The sequence below is a fragment of the Mobula hypostoma genome, chromosome 18 (assembly GCF_963921235.1).
Source record: "Mobula hypostoma chromosome 18, sMobHyp1.1, whole genome shotgun sequence".
Classification (NCBI taxonomy): domain Eukaryota; kingdom Metazoa; phylum Chordata; class Chondrichthyes; order Myliobatiformes; family Myliobatidae; genus Mobula; species Mobula hypostoma.
The window spans coordinates 685,346-701,419 of record NC_086114.1 but is presented as its reverse complement, the minus strand read 5'-3'; the positions used below and the strand labels follow the sequence as shown (position 1 = coordinate 701,419).

General features: G+C 39.7%; 1 protein-coding gene across 4 annotated transcripts in view; it reads right to left on the bottom strand.

Annotated features, from left to right (window-relative positions):
- The window catches only part of LOC134358265 (adenosine kinase-like), a 295,164-nt gene that overhangs the window by 172,295 nt on the left and 106,795 nt on the right, over positions 1 to 16,074 (bottom strand). For all 4 annotated transcript variants that reach the window (XM_063070283.1, XM_063070284.1, XM_063070282.1 and 1 more), the window contains exon 4: positions 1,618 to 1,696. In XM_063070283.1, the coding sequence (XP_062926353.1) occupies positions 1,618 to 1,696 (79 nt within the window). The remainder of the gene's footprint in view (positions 1 to 1,617; positions 1,697 to 16,074) is intronic.

The following is a 16,074-nucleotide window of genomic DNA, read 5'->3' as shown; positions in this document are numbered from 1 at the left end:
CAACTATGATTGAATAGTGGAGCAGACTCGATGGGCCAAATGGTCTAATTCTACTCCTATGTCTTATAATTGTGGTCTTATAATTTGTCAGTTACCTACGCTATTCATAATATCAGGAATCTTTGTATCATCTGCAAATTTCCTAACCCACACATCTACAATTTCAACCAGGTCATTCATATACATTACAAACTGCAGAGATCCCAGCTTGGATCCCCATGGAACACGACTAAGCACAGACCTCCAGCTAGAATAAATCCTTTTAACTATTACACTCTATGTTCTATGGCAAGCCAATTCTGAATCCAAAGTGGCCAATTCACCATTGATCCCATGCCTCATAATCTTCTGGATGGGCCTCCCATGAGGGACCTTGACAAATGCCTTCGAAAAATCCATGTACACAACATCCACAACTCTTCCCTCATCAATCACCTTGTCAAAAACTCAATGAAGTTAGGAAGGCACGACTTGCCCCACACAAAGCCATACTGACTCTTCCTATTTATGTCAACGTTTTCCAAATACTCATAAATCCTATCTTTAAAAATTCTCTCTAGTTACTTCCCTAACATTGACGAGATTCACCGGTCTATAGTTTCCAGGATTATCTCCAGTTCCCTTCTTTAATAATGAAACAAATGGAACTCTTGGTCAGGCCCAGCGATTTATTCACCTTTATGTGGTTCGAGACCACCAGGCCCTCCTCCTTTATAATGCGGGTGTTTGAGGACATCATTGTTCTTTTCCCTGAATTCCGTAGCTTCCATGACCTCAACGGACGTTCAGATCTCGCTCACCTCCAGTGGCTGCACACAGAGACATCCTTAAGGGAGCCATTCTCTCTCTAGTTAGCTTTCTGCTTTTAACATCTTCATTGAAAACCTTAGGATTCTCCTTTACCTTCCCTGTCAAAGCTACCTCATGTCCTCTTTTTTCACCTCATCATTTCCCTCTTAAGTGTACTCCTACATTAGTTATCCTCTTCAAATTTGCTTGATCTCAGTTGCCTGTAGCCGACCAGAGCCTCAATATCCCTCGTTAACCAGCGTTCTTCACCTGCCAGATTTGCCCTTCACTCTAACAGGATCATGGTGGCACTGAACTCGCCCTATTCCACTTTTAAAATCCTCCAACGACTGTCCCTTTACATGCAAACAGCTCCTCCCAATCAACCTTTGCAAGTTCATATCTAATGTTTTCAAAATTAGCCTTGCCTCATTTAGGACTAACTTGTGGACCAGTTCTAGTTGTCCATAACTACTATAAGACTAATACAATGAAATTCAAAGTTCGAAGTACATTTATTATTGAAGTAGTCCTACATTATACAACCTTGTGATTTATCTCCTTACAGGCAACCACAAAACAAAGAAACCCAAAAGAACCCATAAAAAACAATCACCCAATATGCAGAGAGAGAAACAAAACAAATTGTCTAAATAATAAAAATAAGCAAATAGCATTCTGTCTCCACAAAACAACATTGGGAGTTTGAGGCTAAGTTATACAAATGCTACAGGTTAAAGTGTTAGTATTGTAAGTGTAGTATTAGCATATTCAACTAGAAAGAGATCGAGAAAGTTTATTATCTGAGTTCACCTGGAACAGACTAACCTGGGCTACTTTGACTGAATTCTGTGTGGAGCCACCCGCACGATATTCCACTTTGAACTTACTCACAAGTTCATCAAACCTGCAAAAAAAAAAAAAAAAAAAAAAAAAAAATACAAACCAAGAGTTAGATGCTGCATAGGGTGATTCAGCCAAATGAAAGGAACCAAGTTGGACCAGGTAAGATTCTCTGACAGTGAATCTGTTCTCATTATATGTTCAACAACAGGCCACTGCAAAATTAATTTTACAGCTGGTCTACATTCTAAAAATTAGACTCAAAGTAAAATGCATTACTCATATCCATTATTACACTGCCTGGCATTTTAATCACCTACATTTCATGCCCTTTACTGGGTAGATTTGTATGTTCATAAGACCATAGACATAGGAGCACAATTAAAGAAGTTGGTGCTAAACAGCAACTCCTTTGCTTGAATCTTAGGAAACAGCTTTATTTCTAACTTTGGTAACTTGTTTTCCCTTTTCAGGGTGTGGGGGGTTCTTCTAAAGACCCTGACCTGGGGTTACACTCTGACTTTGGTTCTTTGCAGGAATGGGACCCGCTCTCAGAGCCTCACCACCGGCTGCATTTTGATATCCCAAGGATGCAGCCTGGAAGACAAGCACGCCTTCAGATTTCCAGGATTTTGTGGCTCCGGGGACGTGCTGATTCTAGGCTGGTGCGCTGATTAAGGTATTGCAGGAGAACACAGAACATTGCGAGCTGCTGGGAGTTGTGTGTCTGGACAGCTGCGCCTTTTTGATGCTGACTCTCCAGGCGCAGAGCTTGGAAAAAGCCACGCAACAGATTTTTAACATCGTAACTCAGTGAGTTGTTTGTTGTGTCTCCTCCCTTGCCGTGAAACGGGGACACCTCTTTTTCCCTTATAAGGGAGAGGGAGAGGGAGAGAGAGGGAGAGGGAGAGGGAGGAGACTTCCGGTAGCGCTCATGGAGTGAAGTCGCGTTCTTGACTCGCTCCATTACCTCTGAGTTTTTTCTCTCTATGGTCAGCTATACTTTAATTAACTATTAAGGCATCAATTTTTACAATACTTTGAATTAAACTGAATTCTCTGACAATTGGATGATACTGAGATCGGCTATGTCTAAGAACGGGAAAGACGGCAAGGATGGTAAACCTCCGGTTAAACCGAAAGCTACGGATCTCCCTCCGACTGAATCACCGGTGACTTTGGAAGCTATATCGGAGTTAATTCAGAGGGAAATTTCAACCTCTGTTAGGGAGATGATTCGTACAGAAATTATGGGCTTTGTTAAAGACCTGATTCATATGGAAATCTCAACTAAGTTCCAGAAAATTGCCGATTTAATTGATAAGATGCAAACATGTATTGCGGAACATCAGTTGGCTATATCTGGTCTTCAAAAATCCGCGCAACAAAGTGAGCTTAAGATGGGGAAAGTCGAAGAAACAATTAATGTAATGAAGAAGAAACTTGACTTTTTGACTTTTAAAAACTCTGACTTGGAATCTAGAATGCGACGGCAGAATTTACGAATGATTGGCGTCAGGGAAGCCGTGGAAGCTAACAACCCTATGAAATATTTCTCCCAACTTTTAAAAGATGCATTCCCTACTGTATTTCCTGACCAACCACCGCTACTGGATCGTGTTCACAGAATCCCATCATACTCGTCTAGGTCAGATAGACCTAGGCATGTTATCTTACGTTTTCATTACTTTCAAGATAAGGAGAGACTGTTTCGATTCGCTCGATCTAAAGGTTTCATTGATTTTTCGGATCTTAAGTTCCGATTCGTGGAAGATTTCAGTAAACCAATCTGGGACCAACGGGTCCGTTACAGATCCGTGATGTCGGAATTCTATAAGATGGATTTAAGACCAGCGCTGCTGTACCCTGCACGTCTAAGGATTCGCATGTTAGATGGAGCTCTTCGTTTTTTTGATTCTCCATCGGATGCCCAGAGTTATCTGGATCAACTTTCATCTTCAACATCTTAATTGCCTTTTTTTAATTTTCTCCGTTGATCGGAGGCTGTGAATTGGTTGGTTTTAACTTTTCTGTGCCCTATTTGGGCAGAAAAGTTTACTTTCGATTTCTTAATATGGCTGCTAAACTTTCTTTTTAACTGCGTCATTTCTTTCTTTTCCCAGGGGATTCTGGGTGGTTACTTCCCTTTTGTCATCTTACGTATTTCCTGTGCGGCCTTAAATTTTGTAGTTTTTTTTAAATTTTATTCTGTTTTGCTTTTTATAATCATTTTATGTTAATAATCCTATTTTTTTTGTTGCTGTGTCTATTCATGAGTTTGAGGTTTATTGTGGTTTTTTTTAATATATACTTTCCGGCTTTTGTTCTGTTCTGTGTGTATTTTAATTGAGCTAACTTTTTTTTACTTATTTTTTTTACTGTTTTACAATTAGCTGATCCTTTTCATATTTATACCTTTTTTTTAGGGAGCGTATACCGGAAGTCATGGGGGTAGTTTTAGCGCTTGCTTCTTTCTGGCGGGTCTGCTTTAGATTTCGCCTTGGGGTCCTGGGGTGGGGGGCGGTGGGAGGGGCTTCACGTTTTAGTTTGTTTCTCTTTGGGCTATATACATTATTGAAGTATTGGTTACGTCCTTTTCCCCGGTATCTTTTGTATGTTCTGTTTCCTCTCCGGGTCTGTGGGTCGCGCCTATTGTCAATCCTCCTTGTTATGGGTTGACTTTAGGATTTATGGAGTCTATTATTAATTTTGTCTCCTGGAATACTAATGGTCTTAATCATCCTATTAAAAGGAAAAAAGTTTTTAAAGTGTTCCGGAGACTTAAAGCACAAATTTTATTTTTACAAGAGACCCATGTACGGAGGGGGGACAGACTACGTTTTTTCAAATTTTGGAAGGGACAACAATTTCATTCGAACTCCAATGCTAAGATTCGAGGCGTCTCTATTTTTATAGACTCCTCAGTTACTTTTATACAACAGGATATTATCTCTGATCCGAATGGTAGATTTTTATTGGTTAGTGGTTTATTATTTAATAAAAAAGTAGTTTTGGTTAATGTTTATGCTCCTAATATGGATTGTCCGGAATTTTATAAATCATTGTTTGATCAGTTTCCGAATTTGAACGAGTTTTCATTGATTTGGGGCGGAGATCTTAATACCTGTTTATCTCCAGCTTTGGACCGTTCGGCTCCTTTACGGACTTTACCTAATAAATCTGCAAATTTGATTAATTTTTTCCTTTCTGATTCTGGGTCGACGGACATTTGGCGTTTTCTGCATCCTCAGGAAAAAGATTTTTCCTTCTTTTCACATGTTCATCATTCCTATTCAAGAATTGATTATTTTTTCATTGATTCTCGTCTCATTTCTTCAGTGATTAAATGTGATTATGATTCTATAACCATTTCGGATCATGCTCCACTTAAGCTTTCTATTAAAATTATGGCCAATATACCAAACAATAGACAATGGCGTTTTAATTCGCTGTTGCTTCAGGACTCGGACTTTGTTAATTTTATGAATGAACAGATTGAGCTTTTTTTTACAATTAACCATACAGAAGATATTTCGGTTAACACTCTTTGGGACACTTTTAAAGCCTATATTCGGGGTCAGATTATTTCGTATTCCGTTGCTTTGAGGAAGAAACAGAAGCAGGAGGAGATGGTAATTGTGGACAAGATTAAAGAAATTGATAAGAAATATGTTATGGCTCCTTCTGAGGAGCTATACAAACAAAGAACTGAACTTCAAATGGAACACAGTTTACTACTCTCGTCCTCGATTGTAAACCAATTAAAGAAAACAAGAAGTGATTTTTATGTTCACAGTGATAAAATTGGCAAGCTGCTGGCTAATCAATTGAAATCTAATTATGTTAAATCTCAAATCAATCAGATTTATAACCAAAATGATCGATTGATATTGGATCATGTGGGGATTAATCAAACCTTTTGTGATTTTTATTCTTCTTTATACCAATCAGAGTCTCCTCGAGATTCTAAATATATGAATGATTTTTTAGATAAGTTAGACTTCCCTCTGATTTCACAGGATATGTCTTCTTTATTAGATACTTCCATTACAATGGATGAGATTAAGAATGTTATTTTTTCTATGAATCTGGGGAAAGCTCCTGGCCCTGATGGGTTTACCGTTGAATTTTATAAATGTTTTGCTTCTTTATTGATTCCTTGGCTCTATAAGGTTTTTGAGGCTTCTTTGAAACTTGGTAAACTTCCGGAATCTTTTAATAGAGCATCAATTTCTTTAATACTAAAGAAGGATAAAGACCCTGCTCAATGTGCATCTTATAGACCAATATCTTTATTAAATGTTGATTCTAAAGTTTTTTCTAAGTTATTAGCAAATAGACTAGAAAAAGTACTTCCTTCTATTATTTCGGAAGACCAAACGGGTTTTATTAAAGGTCGTTACTCTTTTTATAATATTCGTACATTGTTAAATATCGTTTATACTCCCTCACAAAATGTTCCTGAGTGTGTTATTTCTTTAGATGCCGAGAAAGCTTTTGATAGAGTAGAATGGCCTTATTTATTTAAGGTGCTTGAAATGTTTAATTTTAGCTTGAAATTTATATCCTGGATTAAACTGTTATATTACTCCCCTGTAGCCTCGGTTCGTACTAACTCCTTAAACTCACCTTTTTTTCCTCTCTTTCGTGGTACTCGACAAGGCTGTCCTCTTAGTCCCCTATTATTTGATATTGCATTAGAACCTCTTGCAATTGCTATTCGAGAATCTTTAAATATTACTGGGATAACTCGGGGATTAAAGTCCCATAAATTATCACTCTATGCTGATGATTTACTTTTATATATTTCTAATCCTGAGAGATCCATTCCTGCTGTTTTAGAGTTATTAGCACAATTTGGTCTTTTCTCAGGTTATAAATTAAATCTTAGTAAGAGTGAACTTTTTCCGATTAATAAACATCTTCCCTTATATTATAAATTTCCATTTAAATTGATTAATAATTACTTTTCATATCTTGGGATTAAAATTACTTGTAAACATAAAGATTTATTTAAGACTAACTTTTTACCATTAATAGACCATATTACTCAACTTTCATCTAAATGGTTTCCCTTATATTTAACTTTGATTGGTCGTATTAATGCAGTTAAGATGTTTTTTTTGCCAAAATTTTTATATGTGTTTCAGGCATTACCAATTTTCGTTCCTAAATCTTTTTTTGATAAAGTTGACTCTAAAATTTCTTCATTTATTTGGCAGAACAAGAATCCGAGACTGGGTAAAATACATTTACAGAAAGCTAAGAGAGATGGAGGTTTAGCATTACCTAACTTTAGATTTTATTATTGGGCTATTAATATTCGACATATGAAATTTTGGTTACTTGATCGGGACATACTATTTATTCCTAAATGGGTAGCATTGGAATTACAATCTGTTCAGGGTTATACACTTGGTTCTATTTTAGGTTCCTCTCTTCCTTTTGATTCGAAACGTCTTAAGCAGGTCTCTAACCCGATAGTTAAATATGCTTTGCGCATTTGGTTTCAATTCAGAAAATTTTTTGATCTTAATCAATTCGGGTTAGCGATTCCTATTTTAGGTAACATATTTTTTCCTCCCTCTTTTACGGATCGCGCTTTTCAAACTTGGAAGACTAAGGGTATTTTACGGTTTTTGGATTTATTTTTAGATGGTTCCCTTATGTCTTTTGAACAATTATCTAACAAATATAACTTATCAAGAATACATTTTTTTAGATATTTACAAGTTAGAAATTTCCTAAGTACTATACTTACTTCCTTTCCAATGCTTCCTCCTATATATATTTTAGATTCGATAATTAACCTTAATCCATGTCAGAAAGGTGCATCGGCTATGATTTATAATATTATTATGAAACTTAGGAAAGCTCCATTTGATAAGATTAGGGTAGATTGGGAACAGGAATTGGGGCTTACCATTTCTGTGGATGATTGGGGGCAGATTTTACAATTAGTTAATACTTCCTCTATTTGTGCTAAACATTCCCTAATTCAATTTAAAGTGGTTCATAGAGCACATATGTCCAAAGATAAGTTAGCGCGTTTTTACTCGCATATTAATCCTTTCTGTGATAGATGTTCGGGGCAGATAGCCTCTTTAACTCATATGTTTTGGTCTTGCCCTACTTTGGAAACTTTTTGGAGAGATATTTTCAATATTATTTCTAAGGTATTAAATATAGATATCTCTCCTCACCCTATTACTGCTATCTTTGGACTACCTAAAATTTCTAGTAATCTTTCCCCTTCAGCCCGTAGAATGATTGCATTTCTTACTTTAATGGCGAAAAGATGTATTTTACAACATTGGAAAGAGTTTAATGCTCCAACTACCTTTTTTTGGTTTTCTCAGACGATTTTATGTTTGAATCTGGAGAAAATTAGAAGTAACCTTTATGATTCTTCATTTAAATTTGAACAGATTTGGGGACCTTTTATTCGATATTTTCATTTAATGTAATATTTACCCTTCTTGTTTTCTCTTCACTGTTTTAATGGAGGTCGGGATTGAGGACGTGATTTTAAGTTTAACTCTGTTTGGTTTCAAGTTAGCCCATTGCTTTGCTTTGCTTTTAGTTAGTTGCACGGTGGGTTTTTTTTGGGGGTTTTTTTTTTCTTTTTTTCCATTGATATATATAAAATCTAGTATACTATTATGTTATCTTGGTTTCTTATGCTTAAATTACATTGTTTGTAGTATTTTCTTTTTGGTATTGTTATCTTTTGGAATTTTATTATACTTTAACATTGTATTAATGTTTATATGGCTTACCTTTTTTGTATACTTACTCAATAAAAAGATTTAAAAAGAAAGAAAGAAAGAAAGAGGGAGAGGGAGAGGGAGAGGGAGAGGGAGAGGGAGAGGGAGAGGGAGAGGGAGAGGGAGAGGGAGAGGGAGAGGGAGAGGGAGAGGGAGAGGGAGAGGGAGAGGGAGAGGGAGAGGGAGAGGGAGAGGGAGAGGGAGAGGGAGAGGGAGAGGGAGAGAGAGAGAGAGAGAGAGAGAGAGAGAGAGAGAGAGAGAGCGAGAGAGAGAGAGAGCGCGAGCCAGCCCATGGTATGTCTAATTATCAGGTGAACCTGTAGTTTTTGGGTACTGTAAGCCTGTGTCTTTACTGATGCTTTGCTGTACGCTTGAGTGCTCAGTGGAGGGTGCTGATGCTTTTTTGCTGGTGGGGACGAGGGCAGCGGAGGGGTAGGTGCCTTGCTGCTGCTTATGCATGGGAGGTGGTGTTGAGGTTCTAATGTTTTAACTGTCATTCATTCTTTGGGGCACTCCACTGTTTTTGTGGATGTCTGCAAAGAAAAAGAATTTCAGGATATATATAGAATACATTTCTCTAACATTAAATGCACCTATTGAAACCTGTGGAAATGAGGCCACTTGGTCCATTGACTTTTCTTCACTATTCCATCATGGCTGATTTATTATCCCTCTCAACTTCATTCTCTTGCCTTCTGTCCATAATCTTTGACACCCTAACTAACCAAGAACTTACAAAGTTAAATATACTCAGAGACCTTCACAGCTGTCTGTGACAATAAATTCCACAAATTATTCACCCTCTGGCCAAAGAAATTCTTTCTCATCTCTGTTTGAAATAGATGTCTCTCTATTTAGAATGTCCACTTGATAGATCCTATAGGATCCGCTATAGGAAAAATCCTCTCCACATGCACTCTGTCGAGGCCTTTCAATATTTGATAGGTCTCAATGAGATCGCCCCCTCATTCTTCTAAACACCGAGTACAGGCTCCTCGTATGTTAACCCCTTCATTCTCCGAATCATTCTTATGAACCTCCTCTGGATCCTCTCCAATACCAGTGCACCTTTTCTTAGATAAGGGGCTCAAAACTACTTACAATACTTCAAGTGTGGTCTGACTAATGCCTGAGCATCACTAACATACAACATAAAATCACTGACCAATTTGGTATCTATGCTAGAATCTTTCCTACGATAGCATGGACTCTTAAGCAACACACAACAAAGTTGCTGATGAACGCAGCAGGCCAGGCAGCATCTCTAGGAAGAGGTACAGTCGACGTTTCAGGCCGAGACCCTTCGTTAGTCCTGATGAAGGGTCTCGGCCTGAAACATCGACTGTACCTCTTCCTAAAGATGCTGCCTGACCTGCTGCGTTCACCAGCAACTTTAATGTGTGTTGCTTGAATTTCCAGCATCTGCAGAATTCCTCGTGTCTGCATGGACTCTTATCTTGTTAAGCAGTCACATGTGTGGCACCTTGTCAAAAGCCTTCTGAAAATTCAAGTAAACATCCATTGACTCTCTTGTCCATCTTACCTGTTATTTCCTCAAAAAAGTCCAACAGATTTGTCAGGCAAAATTTCCCCTCAAGGTAGACACCTAGTATCCCAAAAACTCATCCTTAATAATAGACAACATCTTTCCAATCACTGAAATCAGGCTCTGGCCTATAATCTCCTTTCTTCTGCCTCATCCCTTCTTAAAGAGTGGAGTGACATTTGCAATTTTCCAGTCCTCAGAAGCCATTCTAGGTCATTACTAATGCTGCCACAATCTCTTCAGCATCTTCTTTCTGAACCCTGGGGTGCAGACCATCTGGCCCAGAAGACTATCTACTTCAGACCTTTCAGCTTCCCTTGCACCTGCTCCTTTGTGCAAACAGTATACGGTTTTGGTTGCTTCATTTCCTAAACTTAATTAATGAGCTGTAGCCACTTGTGAGTGCATCGTACAAAGATAAAATAGAATGTGGTTGAAAGGATGATTACTGATACTTCAAGAATTTTCAACTGCTCAACTTTCACAAAAGTCCATTGGCACTGAAAGTCAGGTTATAACCTTTCCACTAACTTTATGCAAGAAACCTCCCTGCTTAGATCTGAAACAAGATTTTTGTTTCGGCACCTGTGACTATCATTTGTGATACTGAAAGAGATCATCAACTGAACTCACCCCTAATTACAGTACTGTAGCTTTTATACCCCTGCTGATCGCCCTTTAGCCTCACCCTGCCCTTCCCCCACCACTTACCTGGCCTCATCTGCCACTTTTATTTCTTTGTCTGTTTCCACCAGCTTCCCAGCTCCTCCTCTCCCCACAGTTCCATTTGTCAATCATCCCTAGCCCACTTTATTACTGATTGGGACCTGTCTCACCTTCCATCCCTTTTTATACTGGCTTTCTTCCCTATCAACACAGTTTCTACCTGAAACATAGAACATTTCTTCCTCTCTCCACAGATGCTAATTGACTTGCTGAGTTTTTGCAGAGGTTTGTATTCTGGCCCTCATCCCAGCATCCACAGTCTCTAGTATCACACTAATTGTTTTGTTCTGTCTACACATGTACTGCCTGTTAGTTGTGGATGCAAGAATCAATGGCAATTTCTCGTGACACAAGGTCTTCAATTTGCCTACTGCAGCAACAGATCCACAATAGATACCATCTCATTGGCTCTTCACTCGACCCTAGAACAACTGGATAATGCACACATCAGGATGCTCTTTATCGACTTCCGCTCAGCATTCAATACCATCATCCCTTCAAAACTAATTAATAAGCTCCAAGACATTGGCTTTGTGGGAGAAGCCAGAGAAGGGTAGTAGATGGTTGCCTCTCTGCCAGGAAGCCTGTGACTGGTAAAGTGCTTCAGGGATTGGTGCTGGATCCATTGTTGTTTGTCATCTATGTCAACGATCTGGATCATAACCTGTTAAACTGGATAGCAAATTTGCAGATGACACCAAGACTGTGGGTATAGTGGACATTGAGAGAGATTATCAGAGCTTGCAGCGGAATCTGGACCAGCTAGAAAAATGGGTTGAAAAGTTGCAGATGGAATTTAATGCAGAAAAGAACATGGTGTTGCACTTCGGGAGGACCACCCAGGGCAGGTCTTACACTGTGAACAGAAAAGCACTGAGGACTGCGGTAGAACAAAAGGATCTGGGAATACAGATTCGTAATTCATTGAAAGTGGCAGCACAAGTAGATGGCACATTGGCTTTCATAAATCAAAGGTTTTACTACAGGTGATGGGATGTTATGTTGAAGTTGTATAAGATATTGGCGAGGCCTAATTTGGAATATTGTATGCAGTTTTGGTCACTTACCTACAGGAAAGATGTAAGTAAGTTGAAACAGTAGAGAGAAAATTTACAAGGATGTTGTCAGGACTAGAGGACCTGACTAATGAGGAAAGATCGAATAGGTTAGGACCTTATTCCTTGGAACATAGAGATTGAGGGGAGATTTGATGGGAGTATACAAAATTATGAGGGGTACTGAGGTTGGGTGGGGCTACAACCAGAGGTCATTGGTTAAGGGTGAAAGGTGAAAAGTTAATTGTTCTGCACAGATTAGATGGCCCAAAGGGCCTGTTTCTTTGTTGTACTTTTCTATGACTTTAAAATTATAATCCATCTGCCATCATGCAAGGTGATTCCTTCCTGGAGAATGAACCTGCTTAGCTACAGTGCATACAAGGACTGTAAAAACAAACTGTATAAATGGACAGGCACTCTAGCATTAACACCAATATTATTGAGACATTGGGTATAACTAACAACAATAAAAACATTTACAAGTTAGTGTGCAATTCCATGTGACAATGACAAGTCCTCACAACAATCAGAGGAAATCATATGCAAGAGGTAAACTTACCAACAACTAACTTCCATTTGGACCAAAGTATCTTTGCTGATGGAGTCTACAGCAAAAACAGCAGGCAAGCTGAACAAGCTCTTCAGCCCAACCAGTCCTTACTGACCATGGTGTCCAACCAGTTAGTCTCAATTTCCTGTGTTTGTCCCATATCCCTCTAAACTATGCCCCTCCATGTGCTTCTTAAATGATACTGTTGTACCCACCTCAAGCATTTCCTCTGGCAGCTCATTTCATATATTTACCCACCCTCTGCAAGAAAAAGTTGCCCTCAGGTCCCTTTTAAATCTTTTCCCTCTCACCCTAAATTGCCTGCTTGCTTTGGACTCCTGTACCCTAGGGAAAAGACCATCCACCTTACTTATGCGTCTCATTATTTTAAACATTTCTATAAGTTTTCAGAATCAGTATCAGGTTTATTAACAAATTTCACGTCACATGCCAGTGATAATAAAAGTTACCTTTCAATCTCTAATACCCTACCATTCAAAACTAAGTCCCAGGCAGGATTCACATTCCAAAATGCATCATCTCACACTAATCTGGCATCAAAATCCATTTGCTACTTTCCTAACTGATTTAGATTGCATCCTCCTCTCCCCAATCTATGATAACCTTCTTCACTATGAACAAAATGTACTGCTGAGGCTTTATGAGGTGTCTGGAATATTGTGAGCAATTTTGGCCTCCGTATCTAACGAAAAATGTTATGGCCTCGGAGATGGGCCAAAGAAGACTCACATGAATGATTCTGGGAATGAAAGGCTTAATGTCTGAGGAGCATTTGATGATTCTGAACCTGCATTCAATTAAGTTCAAATGGTTGAGGGAGGATCTCATTGAAACTTAGTGAATACTGAAAGGCTGGGATAGTGTGGACATGGAGAATATGGGTTTAAGATGGCACTGGTGAAACATAGGAACAGTGTACTGGCAACAAACAGATTTGATAACTACTATATTAATCACATTTTTCAGGACAAAGATCACTGTAACCAATTACCTGTAAGATCCCTTTTGGAGTTTAGCTTTTGAACTGTCTGTATGACACGGCACTTTTGTGGTGTGAATTTAAGTTGCGACGGTTCAGGATGGCTGCAGTGTGGTGTGTATGTGCCAAATTGAGGCAGTGGGACCTGGGCCCGAACCCAAGAGCGAGGAATAAGCTAATTTTTGGCCATTGCTGGAGCTGAATTGAAGCCAATTCAAAGTGGCAGATCCATGTTGAGGTGAAGCGAGGCAGAGTTGAAGCAGCGCATCCCAGGCCCAACAGTGAGGAACGAGCTGATGTCTGGCTGATTAAGCACCAGGCCAGATCGAAAAGGTCAGAATGTTAGGGTCGGTGTGCAGTTTGCTGACCGGTGAGGTTTACTCATCTCTGCGCTGAACTGAGACTGTGGCCTGGATCAGCTGCAGTGATGACCGGCTTCGTGGCTGTGAACTCAGTTTTGTTAACTTTAGTTCTGAATGTTATTTGTTTACTTCTTACTGTTTGCATGATTTGTTCTTTTTTTTGTACATTAAGTGTTTGATGGTCTTTTTAAAATGGTTTTTATTGAAGTTTCTTTGTTTTATAGCTGCCTGTAAGGAAACAAATCTCGTGGTTGCATATAGTATAAGTATATACCTTGAACTTTGAGAAAACATACCCTTTAGTAGCACAGCCCTTCTGGTTCTACCGTCTGATGGTTGAGAGGTTGTTCCTGAACCTGGTTGTGTGGGTACTGAGGCTCCTGTACCTTCTTCCTGATGGCAGCAGCAAGAAGAGAGCATGGCCTAGATGGTGTGGGTCCTTCATGATGGATGCTGCTTTCGTATGATACCACTCCTTGTAATGTGCTCAGTGGTGGGGAGGGTTTTATCTGTGATGGGTAGGGCTTTATCTGTGATGGGGAGGGCTTTATCTGTGATGGACTGGGCTGTATCCACTACTTTTCTTCACCAGGCTGTAAAGCAACAAGTCAGTATGCTCTCCACCACGCATCTATGGAAGTTTGTCAGCTTCTGCAAACTTCTAAGAAAGTAGAGGCGCTGCTATGCTTCTTTATACTGGCACTTACATGCTGGACCCAGGACAGATTCCTGAAATGATAACATCAAGGAATTTGAAATTGCTGACCCCTCTCCACCTCTGATTCCCCAATGAGGACAGGGTCATGGAGCTCTGCTTTCCTCCTCCTGTAGTCAATACTCAGCTCTTTTGTTCTGCTGACATTGATTGAGAGGCTGCTGTTGTGGCACTACTCAGTCAGATTTTCAATCTCACGCCTATATGTTAATTCATCACCACTTTTGATTTGGCCAACAGCAGTGGTATCATCAGCAAATTTAATTATGGCATTGGAGCTGTACTTATCCTCACAGTCATAAGTATAAACCGAGTAAAGCAGGGGGCTAAGCACACAGCCTTGTGGTGCACCTGTGCTGATGATGATTGTGGAGATGTTGTTGGCAATTCAAACTGACTGGGGTCTGCAAGTGACGAAATAGAGTATCCAGTTGCACAAGGAGGTATTAGACCTATATCTCGGAGCTTACTGATTAGCTATGAGGCATTGATTGCAATGAATGCAGAGCTGTAGTCAATGTAGAGCAACCCAATGTATGCATCTTCACTATCCAGATGTTCCATGGTTGAGTGAAGAGCCAATGAATGGCATCTGCTGTTGACCAGTTGTGACAGCAGGCAAATTGGAGCAGATCCAAGTCACTCCTCAGGCAGGAGTAGATATGTTTCATTATCAACCTCTCAAAGCACTTTATCACAGTGGATGCAAGTGCTACTGGACAATAAGCATTGAGGCAGGTTATCACATTCTTCATGGGCACTGAATTGACTTTATTACTTATATCCTTCATATATACATGAGGTGTAAAAATCTTTATGTTACGTCTCCTTTCAAATGTGCAATGTGCAATTATAGTAATTTATAATAAATATTATGTGCAACAGGATAGTCAATATAACAAGTTGTGTCAGCATGAATTAAAGAGTCTGATGGCCTGGTGGAAGAAGCTGTCCAAGAGCCTATTGGTCCTGGCTTTTATGCTGCGGTACCGTTTCCCAGATGGTAGGAGCTAGAACAATTTGTAGTTGGGGTGACTCAGGTCTCCAATGATCCTTCGGGCCCTTTTTACACACCTGTCTTTGTAAGTGTCCTGAATAGGGGGAAGTTCACATCTACAGATGTTGCTGGGCTGTACACACCATTCTCTGCAGAGTCCTGTGATTGAGAGAAGTACAGTTCCCATACTAGGCAGAAATGCAGCCAGTCAGGATGCTCTCAATCGTGCCCCTATAGAAAGTTCTTAGAATTTGGGGGGCCATGCCAAACTTCTTCAGCCGTCTGAGGTGCAAGAGGCACTGCTGTGCCTCTTTCATCACACAGTCGGTATGTACAGGCCACGTGAGAACCTCGGTGATGTTTATGCCAAGGAACTTAAAGCTGTTCACCCTCTTAACCCCAGATCCATTGGTGTCTATAGGGTTTAGCCTGTCTCCATTCCTCCTTTAGTCCACAATCAGCTCCTTTATTTTTGCAATGTTGAAGGAGAGGTTGTTTTCTTGACACCACTGTGTCAGGGTGATGACTTCCTCTCTGAAGGCTGCCTCATTATTATTTGAGATTAAGCCAATCAGTGTGGTGTCATCAGCAAATTTAAATAGCAGATTGGAGCTGTGTGCGGCAACAGAGTCATGCATATACAGAGAGTAAAGGACGGGGCTTAGTACACAGCCCTGAGGGGCACCTGTGTTGAGGATCAGAGGGGCAGAGGTGAGGGAGC